The sequence below is a fragment of the Castanea sativa genome, chromosome 7 (assembly GCF_040712315.1).
Source record: "Castanea sativa cultivar Marrone di Chiusa Pesio chromosome 7, ASM4071231v1".
Taxonomy (NCBI): domain Eukaryota; kingdom Viridiplantae; phylum Streptophyta; class Magnoliopsida; order Fagales; family Fagaceae; genus Castanea; species Castanea sativa.
This window is the reverse complement of record NC_134019.1, coordinates 37,998,185-38,016,307: the sequence shown is the minus strand read 5'-3', so window position 1 is coordinate 38,016,307 and position 18,123 is coordinate 37,998,185. Positions and strand designations below refer to the sequence as shown.

Below are 18,123 nucleotides of genomic sequence, written 5' to 3'. Positions count from 1 at the left end.
CCAAATCATTTTAGGGGCATGACTTTCAAAACCCATTCAAATAAGGTATGATGAACAAAAATATTATACCAACCAGTTATACATTGAAATCTCTTACAAATCTTAAACAAGTATATCTTGAAATAATTTATGCTAAAAAGACTACAAATGGGTGTCTTAGGTATCAAACTCATAATCCATTTCATACACGTGACAAAAACCTAAAAGTATTAAATATTCCTAACAATTGATCACAATATTTAGTAGTAAATATTCCCAATAATTAATCTCAATATTATTATTATTATTATTATTATTATTATTATTATTATTATTATTATTATTATTATTATTATTATTATTTTAAAACCTAGCATATTATTAATCACAATCTTTACACTAACAAAAAAAAATATTCCCAAAAATTAATCACAATATTAATTTTTTTTTAAAAACCTAGCAAATAATTTAATCACAATATTTACACTAACAAAAAATAAACAAATATTCCCAATAATTAATCACAATATTTTTTTTTTTTTAACTTAGCAAATAATTTAATCACAATATTTACACTAAAAAAACAAATATTCCCAATAATTAATCATAATATTAATTTTTTAAAAAAACTATAAATAATCACAAATACTAACAAATAAACTAATCACAATGTACTAATAGATAAATTAATCACAATATACTAACAAATAAATTAATCACAATATTTACACTAACAAACAAAAAAAAAAAAATTTCCTAATATGTTCTAATTGTTTCTTAAATAAAAAACCTAGCAAATAATCACAATATTAACTAACAAAAAATATTCCCAATATTGTAAAAACATTACCTGTGAGAGATTGTTGTTAATGTGAGTGCTGTGTGAGAGTTGATGAAAGTTGTGAGTGTGAGTGTTGTGTGAGAGTTGAGGAAAGTTGTGAGTGAGTGAAGAGAGGGTGTGAGACGGGTAAAGGGGAAAAAAGGTCCTAGTTGGGACCTAAATGCTACACGTGGACGGGCTGGGGACCCATTCATAAAAATTGAGTCTAGTAGACTCGATTTCCATTAAAGAGAAATCGAGTCTACTTTACTCGAGTTATATATCCAGGTGGCCATAAAACCGTCAAAAGTACTGGGACCAGACCTAAAAATCGAGTCTAGTAGACTCGATTTCCATTAAAGAGATCTACGTGTCCTGAGCATGTGACCTAAGCATGAAAAGCACTGGTGGGACCAGACCAAAAACTCGAGTCCAATAGACTAGATTTTCATGACCAAAAACTGAGTCCATTAGACTCGATTTGCATGCCTATGTGAACAAGTTGTCCACCTCAACTATTGGCGCAATGGGAAATCGATACTAACACACTTGAATTGTTCGTTAGCTAACTAACAAAATAGTTTAGTTTTTATAGTTACTTTCAAAAAAAATCCAAAAAACAACTTTGCATTTCTTAAAAAAAAAAAAAAAAAAAAAAAAAAAAAAAAAAAAAAGGCGGCCAGCTGGATTCTCTACATATAAATTGATTTTACGGTTATAGTTTTAGTGCCCAAAGAAGAAGAAATCAATAAAACACTCGAAAAGAATGTGGAACACCGTTGCTAAACTTTTTGGGACACCCATCCCAGAAGTTAACCCTGAGACACCACCACCACCATCAACCTCTCTATCACCATCACCAGATTCACCACCACCCTCACCTCTACCCTATGAAGCACGGGTGCGGCGTTTGGGCCGCCGCACCCGCGTCAGACGCGGCGACGCGCAGGCGACGCCGCTGCCTGCGCGTCCATACCGCGTCCGGCAATAAAAAATCATTTTTTTCAACGCGATTCGCGCCGATTCGGCCCGAATCGGTCCGTATCGGGTTAAATCGGTCCGGCCGAAATTCAAAAAAAAAAACAACAACAACAACAGGTGCGTATGGCTGGAAAAAAAAAAAAAAAAAAAAAAAAAAAAAGGTGCAAACGCACCGTTTGGAAAAAAACCAAGACCCAACCCTCTCCCTCTTCATTTTTCTTGAGCCTCTCTCCCACTCTCTACCTTCACTCTTCAGCTAGGCTCTCTCCTATTCTCTGTATTCTAGTTATTATTTACCATTGCTCTTAAATTTGGTATATATTTATATAATGTGAAAAAAGTATGTTTAGCAATATATTAAAAATATAAATAAAAATATTTTTAATAATTTTTTAATTGCCGCACCCCGCTGCACCCGCACCCTACTTTTTCAAAAATTGCCGAGTCCCGCACCCGCTCCCGCACCCGCACCCGCACCCGAATCCCGAAACGCACCCGTGCTTCATAGCCTCCACCTTCACCACCACCACCACCACCACTCTCACCATCACCCTCACCACCACCACCACCACCCTCACCACCATCACCACTCTCACCATCACCCTCACCACCACCACCACCACCCTCACCACCACCATCACCATCACCATCACCATCACCATCTGCACTGTCCAATCTTTTTTCTTGGGTTCATCAGAATTACAGCTCGTGGATTGTAATGTTTATGATAAATGTCTTTGCTGGAGTGGTTACATTTTACATCAGTAACGCTATTGGTCCACCGGAAAAAGTTGTGAGTAGCCTTTTGTTTTACTAATCTTTATATATAAATAGTTTCTTGAAAGCAATTTTTTATTAATCTTGCATGATAATATTTATAATTTTCTTTATATAGTCAATAGTACATGGAATTTCCGATAATTTCAATCAACCATTCACTCTCCCACCGATAATCCAGGTATATGAAATTTTCAGATGTAAAGTAATTGACTTAGATAACATGAACAAGACTTTACTCAATGTAGAGTCTTTGTATATGCAAAACAGTCCCTTTTTTTGTATAACATGAACCAGAATTTTCTTTATATTAGTCATTAGTATCATCCTTTTTTTTCCGGGCAGAGTCTTTGTATATGCAAAACAGTCCTAATTTATGTAGACTGTACTTCACTTGGTCTCTGTTCTAAATAAGCAATTGCTAAAATTATATGCCTTTTATGAATTCAATGAATTGTTTAAATAATTTCTTTCTTCTTGCAATTCTGGATAGTCGTTGCAGACATTCAACGAGATACAGAAATTGATTGGTAAGACTAATGGTACGGTTGTCGGGGACTTGATGACTCCTGCTCCACTTATTGTTCAAGAATCCACCAATCTGGAAGATGCTGCTAGGTATTATTATTGTTATATATTGTTAATTCTGTAAATTTTTTTTAAAATGTTTTTAAAAAGAGTTTTCTGTGAATTTGTGAGTGTATATGTTTAGTTCTCTGTCACATCATATTCTTTACGTGACAATTCACTTGCACAGCACCATATTCAAACATTCTTTGAGCTGTAGCAGGGATGAGACTCATTATTCTTGCAAATATGCTTATGTCTTCTACAATTGGGACCCAAAACCATATGTTTAATATGAAATTGTTGATGTGCTGAAATTTGAAGTTTAACACAGCTTATGGGGTTGGCCATTTTCCCGCCTATCTAAAAAATTGTAATCCTGAATGCTTTAAAATTTTGTTTCCAATTCCAGGTTGTTGCTTGAAACAAACTATCGTCAATTGCCTGTAGTAGATGGTGCTGGTAAGCTGGTAAGCATTTTACTCTCATGTTTTTCTGTTGAAATTTCATTTTAGATGCTTGGCAGCAGTGGGTAGTTTCTAAATGGCATGTGATTAAATGTTGAAGGTCGGAATCATAACAAGGGGAAACATTGTTAGAGCTATGCTTCAGATAAAACGTGCCAGTGAAAAGTCAACATAGTTCAGCATGATTTCAGTGGAAATGCTCTGCAAGTCTGAATAGTTGCCAGAATTTAAAGATGCTAAAGATATGTTACCTTTGAATCACATTGATGCAACTATCTTTTGGCATCACAGTTATGCAGTCTCTTGGTTAAATTGTGAAATATTGGTTAGGAGCAGAGTTGATTTGGTGTAGTGTAAGCTGAAAGTGTCACCTATGTAGCCTTAGACTAAGAATAAAAAGGAAAATCGACTATACTTGTGCTGATAAGGAAGGAAATATAAAAAAAGACAAATTTGAAATTGAGATGGTATATGAACTTAATTCTGCAAGTGTGGTCATCCGCATAATATTTATAGATTTGTTAAATACAATTATGCCCAAGTTTTACCATTGAGATTATATATTACAAGTATACTTAGCGTAAGAACCAGAGACGATGAACTCTTTTCAACTTTGTGTTCAACACAACAAAGGCTACCAAATTCCCACAACTTCAATAACAAATCCTCTTGTAGTGCTTAAAAAATAATTACAAATACATGTTAAAACAAGCATGAGCTCAACTTGCATCACAACAAAACAAACAAGCATAATAATGATAATTGGACTAATTTGACTTAATCTTGCTTTCTTGATCCGCCATATGACCTCAATTCTCCAATCAAAACACCCAAATCAGTGTAAGATGAGCCCCCTTCTTCAATAGCCCTCTTTGCCATTTCCCTTAGTGCCTTGGCTCTGCCTCTTCTTTCCTCAGCTTTCTCACCCACCAATACCTCCTTCACTGCCTTCTCTAAAGCTTCTTTTTTGATATAATCCCCCACCAATTTAATCCATTGCTGAGCACCAACTCCAACCCCAATCTTCAACACATCAGTTACCAATTTCTCATTGTAGAACTGCTCAGTAAAAACAGGCCATGTTACCATTGGCAACCCAGCACTGATTCCTTCAAGAGCTGAGTTCCAACCGCAGTGTGTCACAAACCCACCAACTGATTCATGTTCAAGAATCAAAACCTGGGGTGCCCACCCTCTGATTATTAGTCCTTTACCTTCCATTCTTTTCTCATACCCTTCAGGCAACCAATCTTCCTTATCTCCTTCTTGCTCACCATCATTCTTGTCCTTCCTCACAACCCAAATGAATTCCTGCCCAGAACCTCAAGGCCTAACGCAATCTCGCGTAATTGAGAAGCTAGGAATCTTGAATTTGTACCAAAACATACCTAAACAACTGGATTGGGTTTCTTGGAACCAAGCCATTTCAAACACTCATGTTCATCAATGGAGGACTCTGTTCCTCTCAGTGCTTTCTCTTCAGCATTCCTATTGCAAAGCAAAACTGGGCCTATATGCCAGGCTTTCCTTCCAATAACATTCCTGTAATGATCAACATAAGCAGGCTCAAGCTCGTAAAAGCTATTAACAAGCATGCCAAAGCTTCGTTTTTTAGTTTCTTTTGCTCTATCCATCATCCTTGTAAAGTCATTCTCCAAACCCAATCTTGTATGATCCGCAAGTTGCAAACTTGTCAACTTAATCTCGTCTGGTAATCCAAGCAACACAAAGGGTTCAGTGTCGAATTTTGCATGGTTTCCTATTTCTTTTTTCATACTTTGATGGTAGCATGAATCAACTTTAAGATACCTTATATCACTCCCTAAGGATGGGATACATATTATCAATGCCTTATGTGTCTAACAAGGCAGTCAGTTTCTTCTTAGATCACAAAGGAAGTATTCTTTCCTTCATTTTAATTTTGCAAAAAGGAACTATTTTTTTGATGGAATTTTCATTTTTCTGTTCAGCTACCAGCTACATTGCTTGTGCCCATAACTGGGTGATACTTGACAATCATTTCACTTTCAAATTCCTTGGACTTGATGCCCAGCATTGGACTTCATCTCCTATACTCCTTGGGATGTTTAATATTGATTTCATTCTCTGTAAAAAAGAGATCATAAAATTAGTAGTTTTAATTTATATGATTGTCCATTTGGAACATTTTTAAGGGTAAAATTATGTGGAACAAGTTACACTTTGATACCAAAACTGATGCAGAATTGTGAACGATCTAATGCAAAAAAATTGATGCAGCGAATCAATTAGAACAGAAAAATAAAAATAAAATCTAGAAATCAGCACCTAGGGTTGTTTGGAGATAGCATCAAGTGGGGGCAGAAATCTAGGAATCAGCATGAAGGCATTGAAATAATTCCAATAGAAATGTTACTCATTATAAATTTGTCTTCGTTAGAGTATAATAATCACTTACATAGATTACTATGACTAAACCCTTAGCAGCTTAGCTAATAAAATCCAATGAACCAATTAAATTAAACTAAATTTGTCTGCCCGTGCTACATCAAAAGTTCATTAAATTATACTCGGTATTAAGCTCCCGCCTCATCTCCCTCTTTTCTTGGTCTCTTCCTCTTTTATTTTAGTTTAACTTATATAAAATTTGTGAATAGCCAGAGCAACTATTTCACAGAAAATGTCTTAGCATTCATAGTGAGGCTTTGGCTGGAACCCGTGGTAGAGGTAGATCAACAACTCTAGATCTTCAAGTGGAACTAGACTTGCTTTCCAGGTTAATATTTCATTACTCTAAACTTATTGGTTGTTAATTTGAAGGGATGTTTATATCATTGTTAATGCTGGATGTAATTTCAATTGCATGTGACTAGCTAACATCCAACTTGTATTAAGTAACTTATTCTTGTATCGATTTTGTAGTCCCAAGGACCACCTTGAGTTTATGAAAGTTCAAATAGTACGTAAAACACCTATGAATGTTTAGACCCCCAAATACAAAAATACCAACACAAGCTTATAATCAAACAATATATGTGCGGAATATGAAATATAAGCTATATCCAAATTGGTAAAACACTCTAAACCATAGTTGATCACAAACACAGCAGCAATTAAAAGGTAAAGAGTAAGGGAAAAGAGATGCAAACACAAGAGACGATGTGTTATCGAAGAGGAAACCAAAGAACTCGGCGAAAAACCTCTCTGCTGCCCTCCAAGCAATCAATAATCCACTAGAGAATAAAGTTGGGATACGTGAATAGCAAAGACCCCCCAAGCTTAATCTACTCAATGCACCTAAGCCTCCAAGCTTCTTGCTCCAACAGGGTTACGCCGAACCTTGTCTTCTCTAACTTACCGGATCCCGCAATCGCCTATTGCATCAACCAAATGAATTTGTCCCTTCTAAATTGCTTCCAAAGCACCAAAATACCTCCTCACTGATATGGGTATGGTGAGATAGGATTTGGCTAAATATACCTCTTAAGGATATGTCAATGGAAAGGGTGAGAGTAGAGGAATTTGGAGAATCAAATGATGAAAATTATGAATGAGTCAATCTTGTTTTTCTTTAGAGTTTCTCTCTCAAAATTCTCTCTAGATCCTCTCTACATTTCGTGGGTATGAGGGTATTTATAGTAGTGTGTATGAGGAATGCGAAAAATTAGTTTTAACCAAACAGGGCATTCTGGTGACTCAACCTCGCGACTGGAATAAGTCGCAAGTCTGAGTCATGAGCTAACTGTCTTGTCTTCTCTAGCTTACCGGATCCCGCAATTGCCCATTGCATCAACCAAATGAATTAGTCCCTTCTGAATTAGTCCCTTCTGAATTGCTTCCCAAGCACCAAAATACCTCCTCACTGATATCGGTATGGTGAGATAGGATTTGGCTAAATGTACGTCTTAAGGATATGTCAATGAAAAGGGTGAAAGTAAAGGAATTTGGAGAATCAAATGATGAAGATTATGGATGAGTCAATCTTGTTTTTCTTTAGGATTTCTCTCTCCAAATTCTCTCTAGATCCTCTCTACATTTCGTGGGTATAAGGGTATTTATAGTAGTGTGTATAAGGAATGCAAAAAGTTAATTTTAACCAAACAGGGCATTCTGGTGACTCAACCTCGCGACTGAAACGAGTCACAAGTCTGAGTCGCGAGCTAACTGTCTGGCCAGACTAGAAGTTTTATCCTGTAGTGCTCTAGCTATCGTGACCCTTCAGTTCACCATGCATGCTTCACATGTGTGCCATTCTGGCGACTTGCCAATTGTGAGATCCAGTCGCGAGACTCCTTTGAATTGCACACATCTCGAGTTTTCTTCACACTTTCTCACACACTACCTTTACATAATTCCCACCTAAATACAGTGTATCTAATTGCTAAATTACAAGCAAATTTGGCACGGAATAAAGCCAACACATGATTGTATAAATTCAAATTTACAATCTCCCCCTTTGGCTATTCCGTGACAAAACCCTAAAATAGACTCTAGACATAACATGTGAGTTGGGAATAGTTGCCAAAACTCACTCACACCTAACTCTAGAAACTGTAAAGCTCTTGAATCATACGATCAAGTTTTTCTTGAAAACAATAACACAAGATGATCATTGTAAGCAAAAATCTTGAAATGCATATAGAGCAAGCACAATACGATCAAGTAGTAAAGATTAAAGCAATAAAGCATGACTTGACCAAACATGAACAATCACTATAAATAGTGATCACAATGAACATTCACACAAGGAATGAACATCTGGACATACAAGGCAAGCTAATAAGCTCAATGCAAAGTATCATTTGCATGTCAAATACTCAACCAATACAAACACAAGGTAGATGCATCAATGATATAAAATCTAACAAGGGCACAAGAGTGAAGTACTAAAGAAAATGCATAACATAAACTAAAAGTACTAAGCTACAAAGCAAAAGTACAAAATAAAGCATAGATTAAATAGCTGGAACATACAAGCATTCATAACACACCATGTCCAAATGTTTTAAAACTAAGTACTGAAGTTATAAAGTACTTAAAAACCAAACCAAGGTACTAAAGTAATTGCTATGAAAACCATAATAGAAACTAAGTCCAAACATCAATCATAAACAACATAAACTAATCATAGAAATGCTTAAAGTTTCTCCCCCTCAAAATGATGCTCCCCCTCAAGAGCTACTCCTACTCCTACTCCATATCTCCCCCTTTTTGACCATAATGGCCAAAGGGCTACTACTATGTAGTGAAGCTGTCAAACTTGGCTGAGAGCAAATTGATCTGGTCTTGAATAGCAGTCAGCCTGTTAGATTGCTCATTTTGGACGTCTCGGAGGCTGTCAATCTTCTCAAGAATGATCTGAAATGCATTTGGAGGCACTTTTGATGATGATGAGGCTCTGCTCCTTTTACCCCGACCCCGTGAAGTTGAGGGTTGTCCTTCTGCTTCAGTTTCAGTGTCCATAGGCTCTCCTTGTGCTTGATCACCCTCTTCTTCATCACCCGAAAAACAAACCTTGATCCTTGCAATTGTTAGAGCATTAATGGCCAGAGGAGTAGGCATGAGGGTGATGTCTTGTGGAATTTCCACACCATTTACATGAAAGAGTCGCATGAGTAGACTAGGGAGAATAAGCTTTGCCCTTGAGGTTGTCCTTGTTTCATCAGCAATGATGGAGAATGCATGAGCACTAAAGTCAATGTAGGTAATTTTATTTGATTATTTGTCTCTATGATTTATGAGATTTGGTTTCTTGATTTGTGGTTGTGGTATTTGTTTATATGAGATAAAGGTTAAAACTATAACAATTTTCTTTTGGAAACCTAAATCTGTCAAGGGGAAATTTGAGTCAGCTGCAATACGTGATGTTTAATAAATTATAGAAATTATAGAAATTTGAGTCAGCTGCAATATGTATATATGTACACATAAGTATTCAATAGAGATGTTTCTTATAACATAGTTAATGTTTTTACTTTAATGTTTTAATGTAGTATTGTTTTTACATTTTGTGCAGATTTCTTATTGGTGGCTTTTAGGGCATTTTCTTTTGGCACTACTTGAAGATCTTCTTTTAGCCCTTAGTATTTATGTTATTGTATGTTATAAAACATCATGTATTATTGTATGTGTTGGAAATAATTTGTATGGATGGATTGAATAGAATACTTGTTTTATTTTTACATTTGGAATGTATGGATCATTTTCTTATAAATGTGTAGTTGACATAAATGTGTTATTCAAGTGTGAGGAGTTAATAATGTAATGATAGGTTACATACAAGAAAAAAATGAAAACAGATAAGTAGCTTTAGTGACGAATTTTTTTATCACATTTAGCTAGTGACAAAAATTTTCATCGCTAAATGTAACTGAATTTATAAAAAACACTTTCAACGACGAAAATTTTGTCGCTAAATATAGTTGAATTTTTTAGGCAATAATTTTAGCGACGAAAATATTCGTCGCTATAAGTACCCAAATATTCTTAAAAATAGTTTTAGTGACGAAAATATTTTGTCGCTAAAAATTATCGAATAAAATAAGGTACATGTAGCAACGAAATAGTTTCATCGCAAAATAGTATTTTAATGAGGAAAACATTTAGCGACGAAATAATTTCATCGCTAAAAGTGTTTTTATTTTAAAACAACTCAAATCTTTAGCGACGAAATTTGTTGACAGTTTTCGTCACTAATACTTTTAGCGACGGAGCTATAGCGATGAAACGAATTCATCACTAAAAAGAAGAATTTGTCACTGAAGATACTAAGGGACGAAATATTGGACTTTTAGTGACAAAAATTTTCGTCGCTAATAATACATTTTGTTGTAGTGAGGGCAAATGGTCTCCAGTCACAATATGCATGTAACAAGTGCAACAACCTTTGCATCAATTTGCATCAAGTGTGACAGTCCTTAAAATAATCTTTATATATGTCTAGAATTGTGAAAAAAGAAACCCTACACAAATACACATGGATATGCGTGAATTAGATCTGATATTTCTAATTTTGTAATTCTCAATAGATTGAACTTCTATTGAGCTGTTGTCGAGTTTCAACATTAAACCTCAATAGAAATGAATCTATCGAGTTTTAATGAACATCACTTCTTCACTTGTTTCTGGGACAAATTTGCATGATTTCAATACTAAACTTGAACTCTTGTTCCTTGAAGTACTAAATACATCCTAAATCTACCCAATTACAAGTAAAGTGTATTTTGTCAAATGATTAGCCAATTTATATAACATATGTCTTTAACAAGTCTCACATATGTCCTAACAACTATGAATTATTTTTTAAATGAATTTAATTAACTTCAAGTTTATATAACCAACTTCGAGTACACTATAAAAGTACAAAGTTTCCACATTGTCTAGTAAAGGACAAAGTCAATACTGAGTAAGAATTTTACATCTAATGCTAAAATACTATTCAAAAGTAAAGTGATAATAAGAAATTAAGAATGCTCAAAAGACCACGTGCTATTTGTTAATGGTAAGAATTCAAAGCACTTAAGGGATTTTGTTTCCACAAGTCCACCCTTTAGAGAAAAGGATTCAAACAGTGTCATTCAGTCCTCCCACACATGCATCACTTAATCAAATGCTGTCGTTTGTATAGTAAACGTTAGTTCAGAAGCAGATATGGATTCTGTTACAAAGCACGTGGGGAAATTCTGAATTTGTTACAGTGATCTAATTATGGTGTAAATGATTGTATCAATGATTGAGTGTGAGTGTTTGTACTATATATTGAAAAGTGTATCTAATCTACAATTAATGAAGAAGATAAAATTTTCAGTCCAATTCTGATCTCTTTCTCTCTCTTTTTTTCTCATTGTTACGCTTCTAATTGATATTTTCTCTTGCTTCTTCTTCTTGCTCATCTGTGATATAGAGTTGGTTAGATTCAGTCTTTGTCTTTTCTCAAAGATCAAAGATTCTTTCACTATTTCAGAGAGTTCAAAAAGTCGATTGTAATTTTTTCTTCACCAAGAAAGACATCCGAATTTACATATTACCTTCAAATAAAAAAAAAATAAAAAAAACAATTTTCTTTTTTAAGTTCTCCTTCTTTTAAAATATGTTAGGTACGAGTGACTGAACCCCACAAGGCATTTTAACAAGTCGGGTACGAGTGACCCATCTTTTCCACGAGTTAGGTTTGGATTGGGCATTTCCCTTCATCAGGTTGAGATCAACGCATTCAAATCCAATTTTTCCCAATCTATCATTGTACGCATTGGTTGTATAAATACTTGTATATAATTGTAATCTTGGCAAAAATGGGCTTTTACCCATTTTGTAATCTTTTGAAACTCGATTTTCTCAAAATTGAGTTTCAAAAAAAAATTTCGGGAGCCCTATAGTGGCGTTTTAAGGAGCCTATAGTGACGTTTTCAAGAACTATAGTGCCGTTTTGGAACTCGAGCTCCATGCAAGTTTTTTTTTTTTTTTTTTTTACCTATAACTCGAGTTCCAAAACGCCACTATAAGCTCCTTAAAACGTTACTATAAGCTCATTAAAACGTCATTATAAGACTTAACTCAATTTTGAAAAAGTCGAGTTTCAAAAGAGGGATATTTCCCTAATTAGTTTGGGAAATGCGGAAACACGCTAATTTTTTTGCACGAAATGGGCAAAAGCCCATTTTCGCCTATAATCTTTTTCATGACTTAGGGCCTGTTTGGTAGACAAGCTCAAACTCATATTTTCACATTTTAATCAACATTACACACATTTCCATACACTTTTTCACCTACACATATTTCAATAAACTACAAACAACATTACTCAAACTCCTCTACCAAACGGGCTCTTATTAATTAAGATCCAGATCATCACAAGCTAGTTCATAACATGAACAAGTCACGTTGGTTTGACCCTACAAGTTAACCAAATTACACTTCCAAGTCTTATGTATGTGTTGTACCAGATAAATCTGGTGTACTCGTTTTGTAATTGACGATCTTACTTGTGATGCCTGGATTATTTATATGTTCCTCAGCTACTTTCATCCTTTGTACCAAAAGGCAAGCTACATATATTTCATATATATAAAATCCGGCCCCGAATTACACATAATTCATTGGAAATTAAGGATCAAACGCAGGAGGGAGAGAGATTTTTGAGTCCTAACTTTCAAAGAACAAACATCTTATTCATTTTTAGCACCATAAAGAAAAAAAAAATCTTATACATTTTTTCCAGACATTTGAAATGTCATAGGTAGGCACACCATGAAAAATATTTTCGACACAGCATAACAAGCCAACTCTTGCACTGATAATAATGCCATGCACAAATCGAAAAAGGGTTAAAAGTATTATTCACACATATATGTGTTGGATTCTTGCCCAAAAATCACACATATGTTGTCTTCATGATTGCTAAGTACTCAATGAATCATCAGTTAGAATCGTCAGTTGGATACCAATATCTATTGGTAAGCCACAGAGAATCAGAAATCACATCATACCCATCTTCATCCCTGTGCCAAGCAAAATAAGCATGGGTTCGGTTTTTGATATCCAAAATGCCATGACCGAAACTTGCTTCACGAAATGCTGAGTAATTTGGTTGTGGGAAATACATTGCGCTACAACACAGAAAGAGAAGTTTATGTTAAATTTTATGTCAACTTGTATGAAGCCTTGCATCGATCATATGAGGAAAGTGCAGTTTTATCATATAAACATTGATCTTACTTTGATAAGCCTTCTTCATTTCCACCATCACCAATGGTGAAGTATACAGGTGCGCTTAAATTTTTAATTGGAGTGCAAAGACCATTTGTGATGTTGTATAGAATGTTAGATACTCGTATCTGTCACATAAATAGCAAAGAAAAAAGGTACTTCTCAATTCTCAAGTGACACTAAAATGTAAACATGGGCCATAAAATGTAGTACTTCTAGCCAAAAATTTTAGAATAAAGCACAAAGAAATTAGGAGAAATAAAAAATCAAATATGCTTATGATCAGAATATAAAGACTACTTACAGATCGTTCATAAGCGTGGACATGACCAGCAAATACAATGTCAACTTTGTTTTGTACAAATGTTGTCTCGTAAACTCCTCTCATGGTTTCACCTTCCATGTAATGACTATGGTAGCTATTATACCATGGAGGGTGCATTAGAACAATCAACCATGGTGTTTCAGTTCTATTAACCTTCAGTACCTCCTGATTGAACCAACTGTACTGAGGAGTTGAATAACCTTTAAAAAAAACGCAGTACAAAGAATGCACTACAAATTAAGACTTTGGAAAGCACACAATATACTAAATAAGAAAATAGGGACCGTGATATAGCTAAGGTCTTCCAATTGCAAAACACAAAGCTATATATATTTACCAAACGCTGAATACGCAGCCATGACTATGATGTAGGCTGGACCTCTCTTGATTGAGTACCAAAATGGTGCAGTACTACCCGCTGCTTCATATGGTGTATGATAACGGTGACTGTAAGGTACAAAAGGTACAGGTTCACCCTACAATAAAGATGGCAATACCACTCTCTTGAGTGAGTAAAAGGTGGATTAAATTGGAGACATACAGGGAAAAATTATTAGCTTATTAGTATGCAAGTTTAGTGACATGCACCAGAAATTATACAATTTTTTCCACCACAATCAATATAATTTTTTCCACAACAATCAAGGTAGCATATTATGATTAGTATACAAGTGTATATAAGTTTTAGACATAAAATAGTGTATGTATTGAAATCATGTGGAAATAATGTTTTATCAAAAACAATTAATCACTTCAATAATATATTTTTTAGATTGGGAAATGTTATTTTATCTGTAATATATTTTGGTTAGAACAAGATGGTTGGTTACCAATTCAGGGGCCCAATCAACTTCATGATTCCCAGCAGTCCAAATCCAAGGCTGATAAGCAGCACTTCTCTCTATGAACCTTCCCCAGGTATCCCACCTAACGTTGTCATGAAATGGGTAGTTATCTGCGTAGGAGAGATCTCCAAGGTACAACAACGCTTGTCCATTTAGAGGGTCCAATTGGTAATGAGCGAGTGTGCTGTTTGAATTGTATGTCTGGCCAAGATCCCCTGCAAATGGGTATATTAATATTCAACATTGATCAGATCTAAATATACATACAAAATTATTGAATATAAGTACATGACTGATTAGGTTAGCCAAATGTCTCGTAGCTCAACTGTTACTTCCTAGTATATCTAAATAAAACACTCAAAGAGTTTAAATTCCTCTATCTCCAAAAATCGATTTTAAGAATAAATAAATTGCGCTAAACTTACCTATGAGACCAAATGTGTAGGGGACATCAGGGCCTGGTGCAGGTGGAGTTACAAACCAGAACATCCTCGCATACTGCCCTTCACCAAGCTGATAGTAATATTTGGTATTGAACTGCCCAAATAAATAGAATTAAATTATCAAACAGAATAATAGAATTTAGAATTGCAACAAGACTAATTCAGGATTAGGTGCATAAAACATGAACCAGGCAACAAATCATGTACCATCATATATATAAAACAATTACTAGATCTAAATAAGTAAAACAAAATTCCATTTCACCTGTAAGTTGCTGATGTTGGCATGGTGAATGAAACCAGAGGTGTAGTTGTAGTATCTGTAGGCTCCAATCGTGGCCTCAGCGAATTGAATTTTTGTGCTATTTTCATGAGTACTCCAGTAAAGAACTATATTGGAACCTGGAGCAGTAGGAGTGATCCATGACACAATTACTGCTGTTCCCACATGGTCTCCTTGTGTTATATGAACCTAAATAGAGTACTACTTGTCAAACACTGAAATAAAAATTTAGAACTTCATATTTGTGAGAAAACAAGGAGAGGAACAAATAACAAGCAGGAGGGTGATGAGAAAACACACCTGTTGAGGTGAGTTGATTCCTGGAGGAACATAGAAGGCCTCACTGTCAACAGGCATATCAGTGTTGTTGTAAGTTGGGAAAGCCGTCCGTGAATAATTGCTGGATGTTCCCCCATAACACACTACAGCATTCAAAATCAAAACCAAAACAACTGTAATAGCTAAAGAAGAAGAAGAAGAAGAACCCAGCACACCCATCATGATCTTTCTACGCCCACTGTATTGAACTCAACGCCATTTTCATCTGGGTATATATACATATCAGTCCAACTTTGAATTGGGGCAATGACGCATAAGCTGAGGTTGTCTTTAGTAATGATAGGAGAGACCTAGCGAGTCTTTAACCAATACAGGTGTGTCTATTTCTGGTTTAAACTATATATATTCAAGGAACCAATAATGCAAAAGTCAAACAGCTCCTTCGAGAACTTAAGTTAAAATCCAAAACTTGAAAGTACGTAATCAACAAAGCTTGTTGGGATGAACGATGTCACATAAAGTACAAATTTTACTTAAAACTGGTTATATAGTTACTGTTGCATGCACTTCAAACGAGTGTGTGCAATAGTGAGTGCATAATAATCAAATATTTATATATTTATTATGGTTCTAAAATTACACTAATTATATCTATTGTTTTGTAAATTTTTTTAGTAAAATTGATAATAGATTTAACATTAATTTTCCAATTTGAATTCATGTTAAAATGAGAGACTGTAATCTATTAAAGGCTTACTTTTTCTGTTTTTTTTTTTTTTTTTGGTCTTTTGTAAGAACTTCCTAACCACATATATTGGAAATTATAAAATACAAGTACAGTATTAATGTCATACTCTCACATAAATAGTAGAATCCACAATAAATATAATTAGTGAGACATTATTATGTGAGAGGAAGGAGTATGACAGTATTATACTTCCAAAGTATTGTATAATTACTTATGGCACGTTTGGTACACTGTAATGATTATTACATGGGAATAGGAACAAGCATTAAAAGAAATACATTAAATTGGAATGTAATTAGTATTACTATTCATTAGTTTGGTGATTATTAAGGAATAGAATCCTGAATATGTATCCACAATTTAGTAGAGTATAAAAAGAATGTGTAATTAAATATTTTTTAAGTCAAATTTCCTAAAATACATTTATTATAGGGTGTTCAAAATAGAGCTAATAATTAACAACAAGGAAAATTTATTTCTTTCCTTTTGAAGATGTGGCAACTAATGGCTATTTAGGAAATTTTTAAAAAAAGTTATTACATAAGGTGAAGGAATAGATATTCAGTACTTTTAATAAGGGATAGTTATTCCTCATTTTGAAGAATAGTTATTCGTAAGAAATAACTATTCATTGTAATAAAAACATAACCAAACAACCGAATAGTTATGCCATAGAAATATCTATTACATTACAGTTTCTATTACAGTCTACCAAACATGTTCTTACTCTATTTGTTTCGGTGATCATATTTTCTAGAAAATAAGTCATTTTTCAAAAAGTATTTTCTATAAAACTATATAATTTTCCTATGTTTGGTAGCAACCTTAAATGAATTAAGAAATAATTTTCAAACTTTTCTTATTTAGCTTGCTGTAAGATATAATTGTTTTTAAAAAATTGTGAAAAACAATCTCTAAAATTAAGTCATATTTTTTCAGTTGATTAAAGATAGTTTTCCATTAACTCATTTTTTTTAATACTATCAAATACTGGAAAACATGAAAAACTATATTTACATAAAATTTTCCATCAAAACAAACAAAAGGCTAATGTTAAGTTCATATGAAGATGAGAAATGTGGGCTCTAGTAACTTGTAAAAATTTTTAATTAAGTGGCCTAAGACATAGATTTGAACTTCATGCAAATTATATTCTTAGAAATCCTTGCACCTGGCTTGTACTTCAAGCACAGGGATGTTTGAATTTCTATCTGAAGTAATATAATTTTATTGAAAAATTATAGAATTCTCTAAAAGTATGAAAATTTTGTACTCTAGCATCTCACATATAAATAGTAAATTTCATTATAAATTTAATTAGAGTGGATTATTTGAGAGGAAGACATACAATATTAATATACAAAAAAAAAAATTGTATAATTACCCAATAGGTTTTAAAATGAAAAGAAGGGTGGTTAATAAGAGTTATGAGAATATAGAGCGCTGTGTTGATTGATGAATCAGAATTACTGCGACATTAATGAGGCTATAGCTATGGTTTTAAAAAATATATTGTGTTTAAAAGTCGAAATATGTTGTAAGCATATGTAGGAGTAAAAAAAAATGGTCAGTTTATTGTTAGTTGTTTATTTCAAAAAAAAAAAAAAAAAAAAAAAAAAAAAAAAACCTAACTTTTATAAATAGTTAAATACAATAACTAAAGTTTATTATAACACACACTTTAACATAGTAAAAATGTAGCAGGGCTATAAACGAGCCGAGTTTTGTCAAGTAGTGAATGTTCAAGTTTGGCTCGACAGCAAAAGTAGAATGTTCAAGCTTGCCTTGAGTTTGATACAAGCCTACAAATAATGTTCAAGCTTGAGCTTGTTATAAAATATAAAAGTTTGAACTTGGCTTTGCTCGGTTCATTAGTCAAACCAAACTCGAGCTCTATATCAAGCCCAAACTCAAGCTCAATATCA

General features: G+C 34.0%; 1 protein-coding gene and 1 pseudogene across 1 annotated transcript; both read right to left on the bottom strand.

Moving 5' to 3' along the window:
* Positions 1-4,368: 4,368 nt before the first annotated feature.
* LOC142644412 (putative UDP-glucosyl transferase 73B6) lies at positions 4,369-5,366 on the bottom strand (annotated as a pseudogene).
* A 7,375-nt stretch (positions 5,367-12,741) lies between these two features.
* On the bottom strand, positions 12,742-15,806 carry LOC142643588 (purple acid phosphatase 2-like). Its single transcript, XM_075818277.1, has 8 exons — positions 15,472-15,806; positions 15,154-15,360; positions 14,871-14,982; positions 14,431-14,660; positions 13,938-14,076; positions 13,580-13,800; positions 13,285-13,403; positions 12,742-13,175 (listed from the first exon to the last, which is right to left on the bottom strand). Exons 1-8 carry the CDS (start codon positions 15,670-15,672, stop codon positions 12,986-12,988), a joined length of 1,419 nt encoding a protein of 472 aa, XP_075674392.1. The 5' UTR covers positions 15,673-15,806; the 3' UTR covers positions 12,742-12,985.
* Between the last annotated feature and the right edge of the window lie 2,317 nt (positions 15,807-18,123).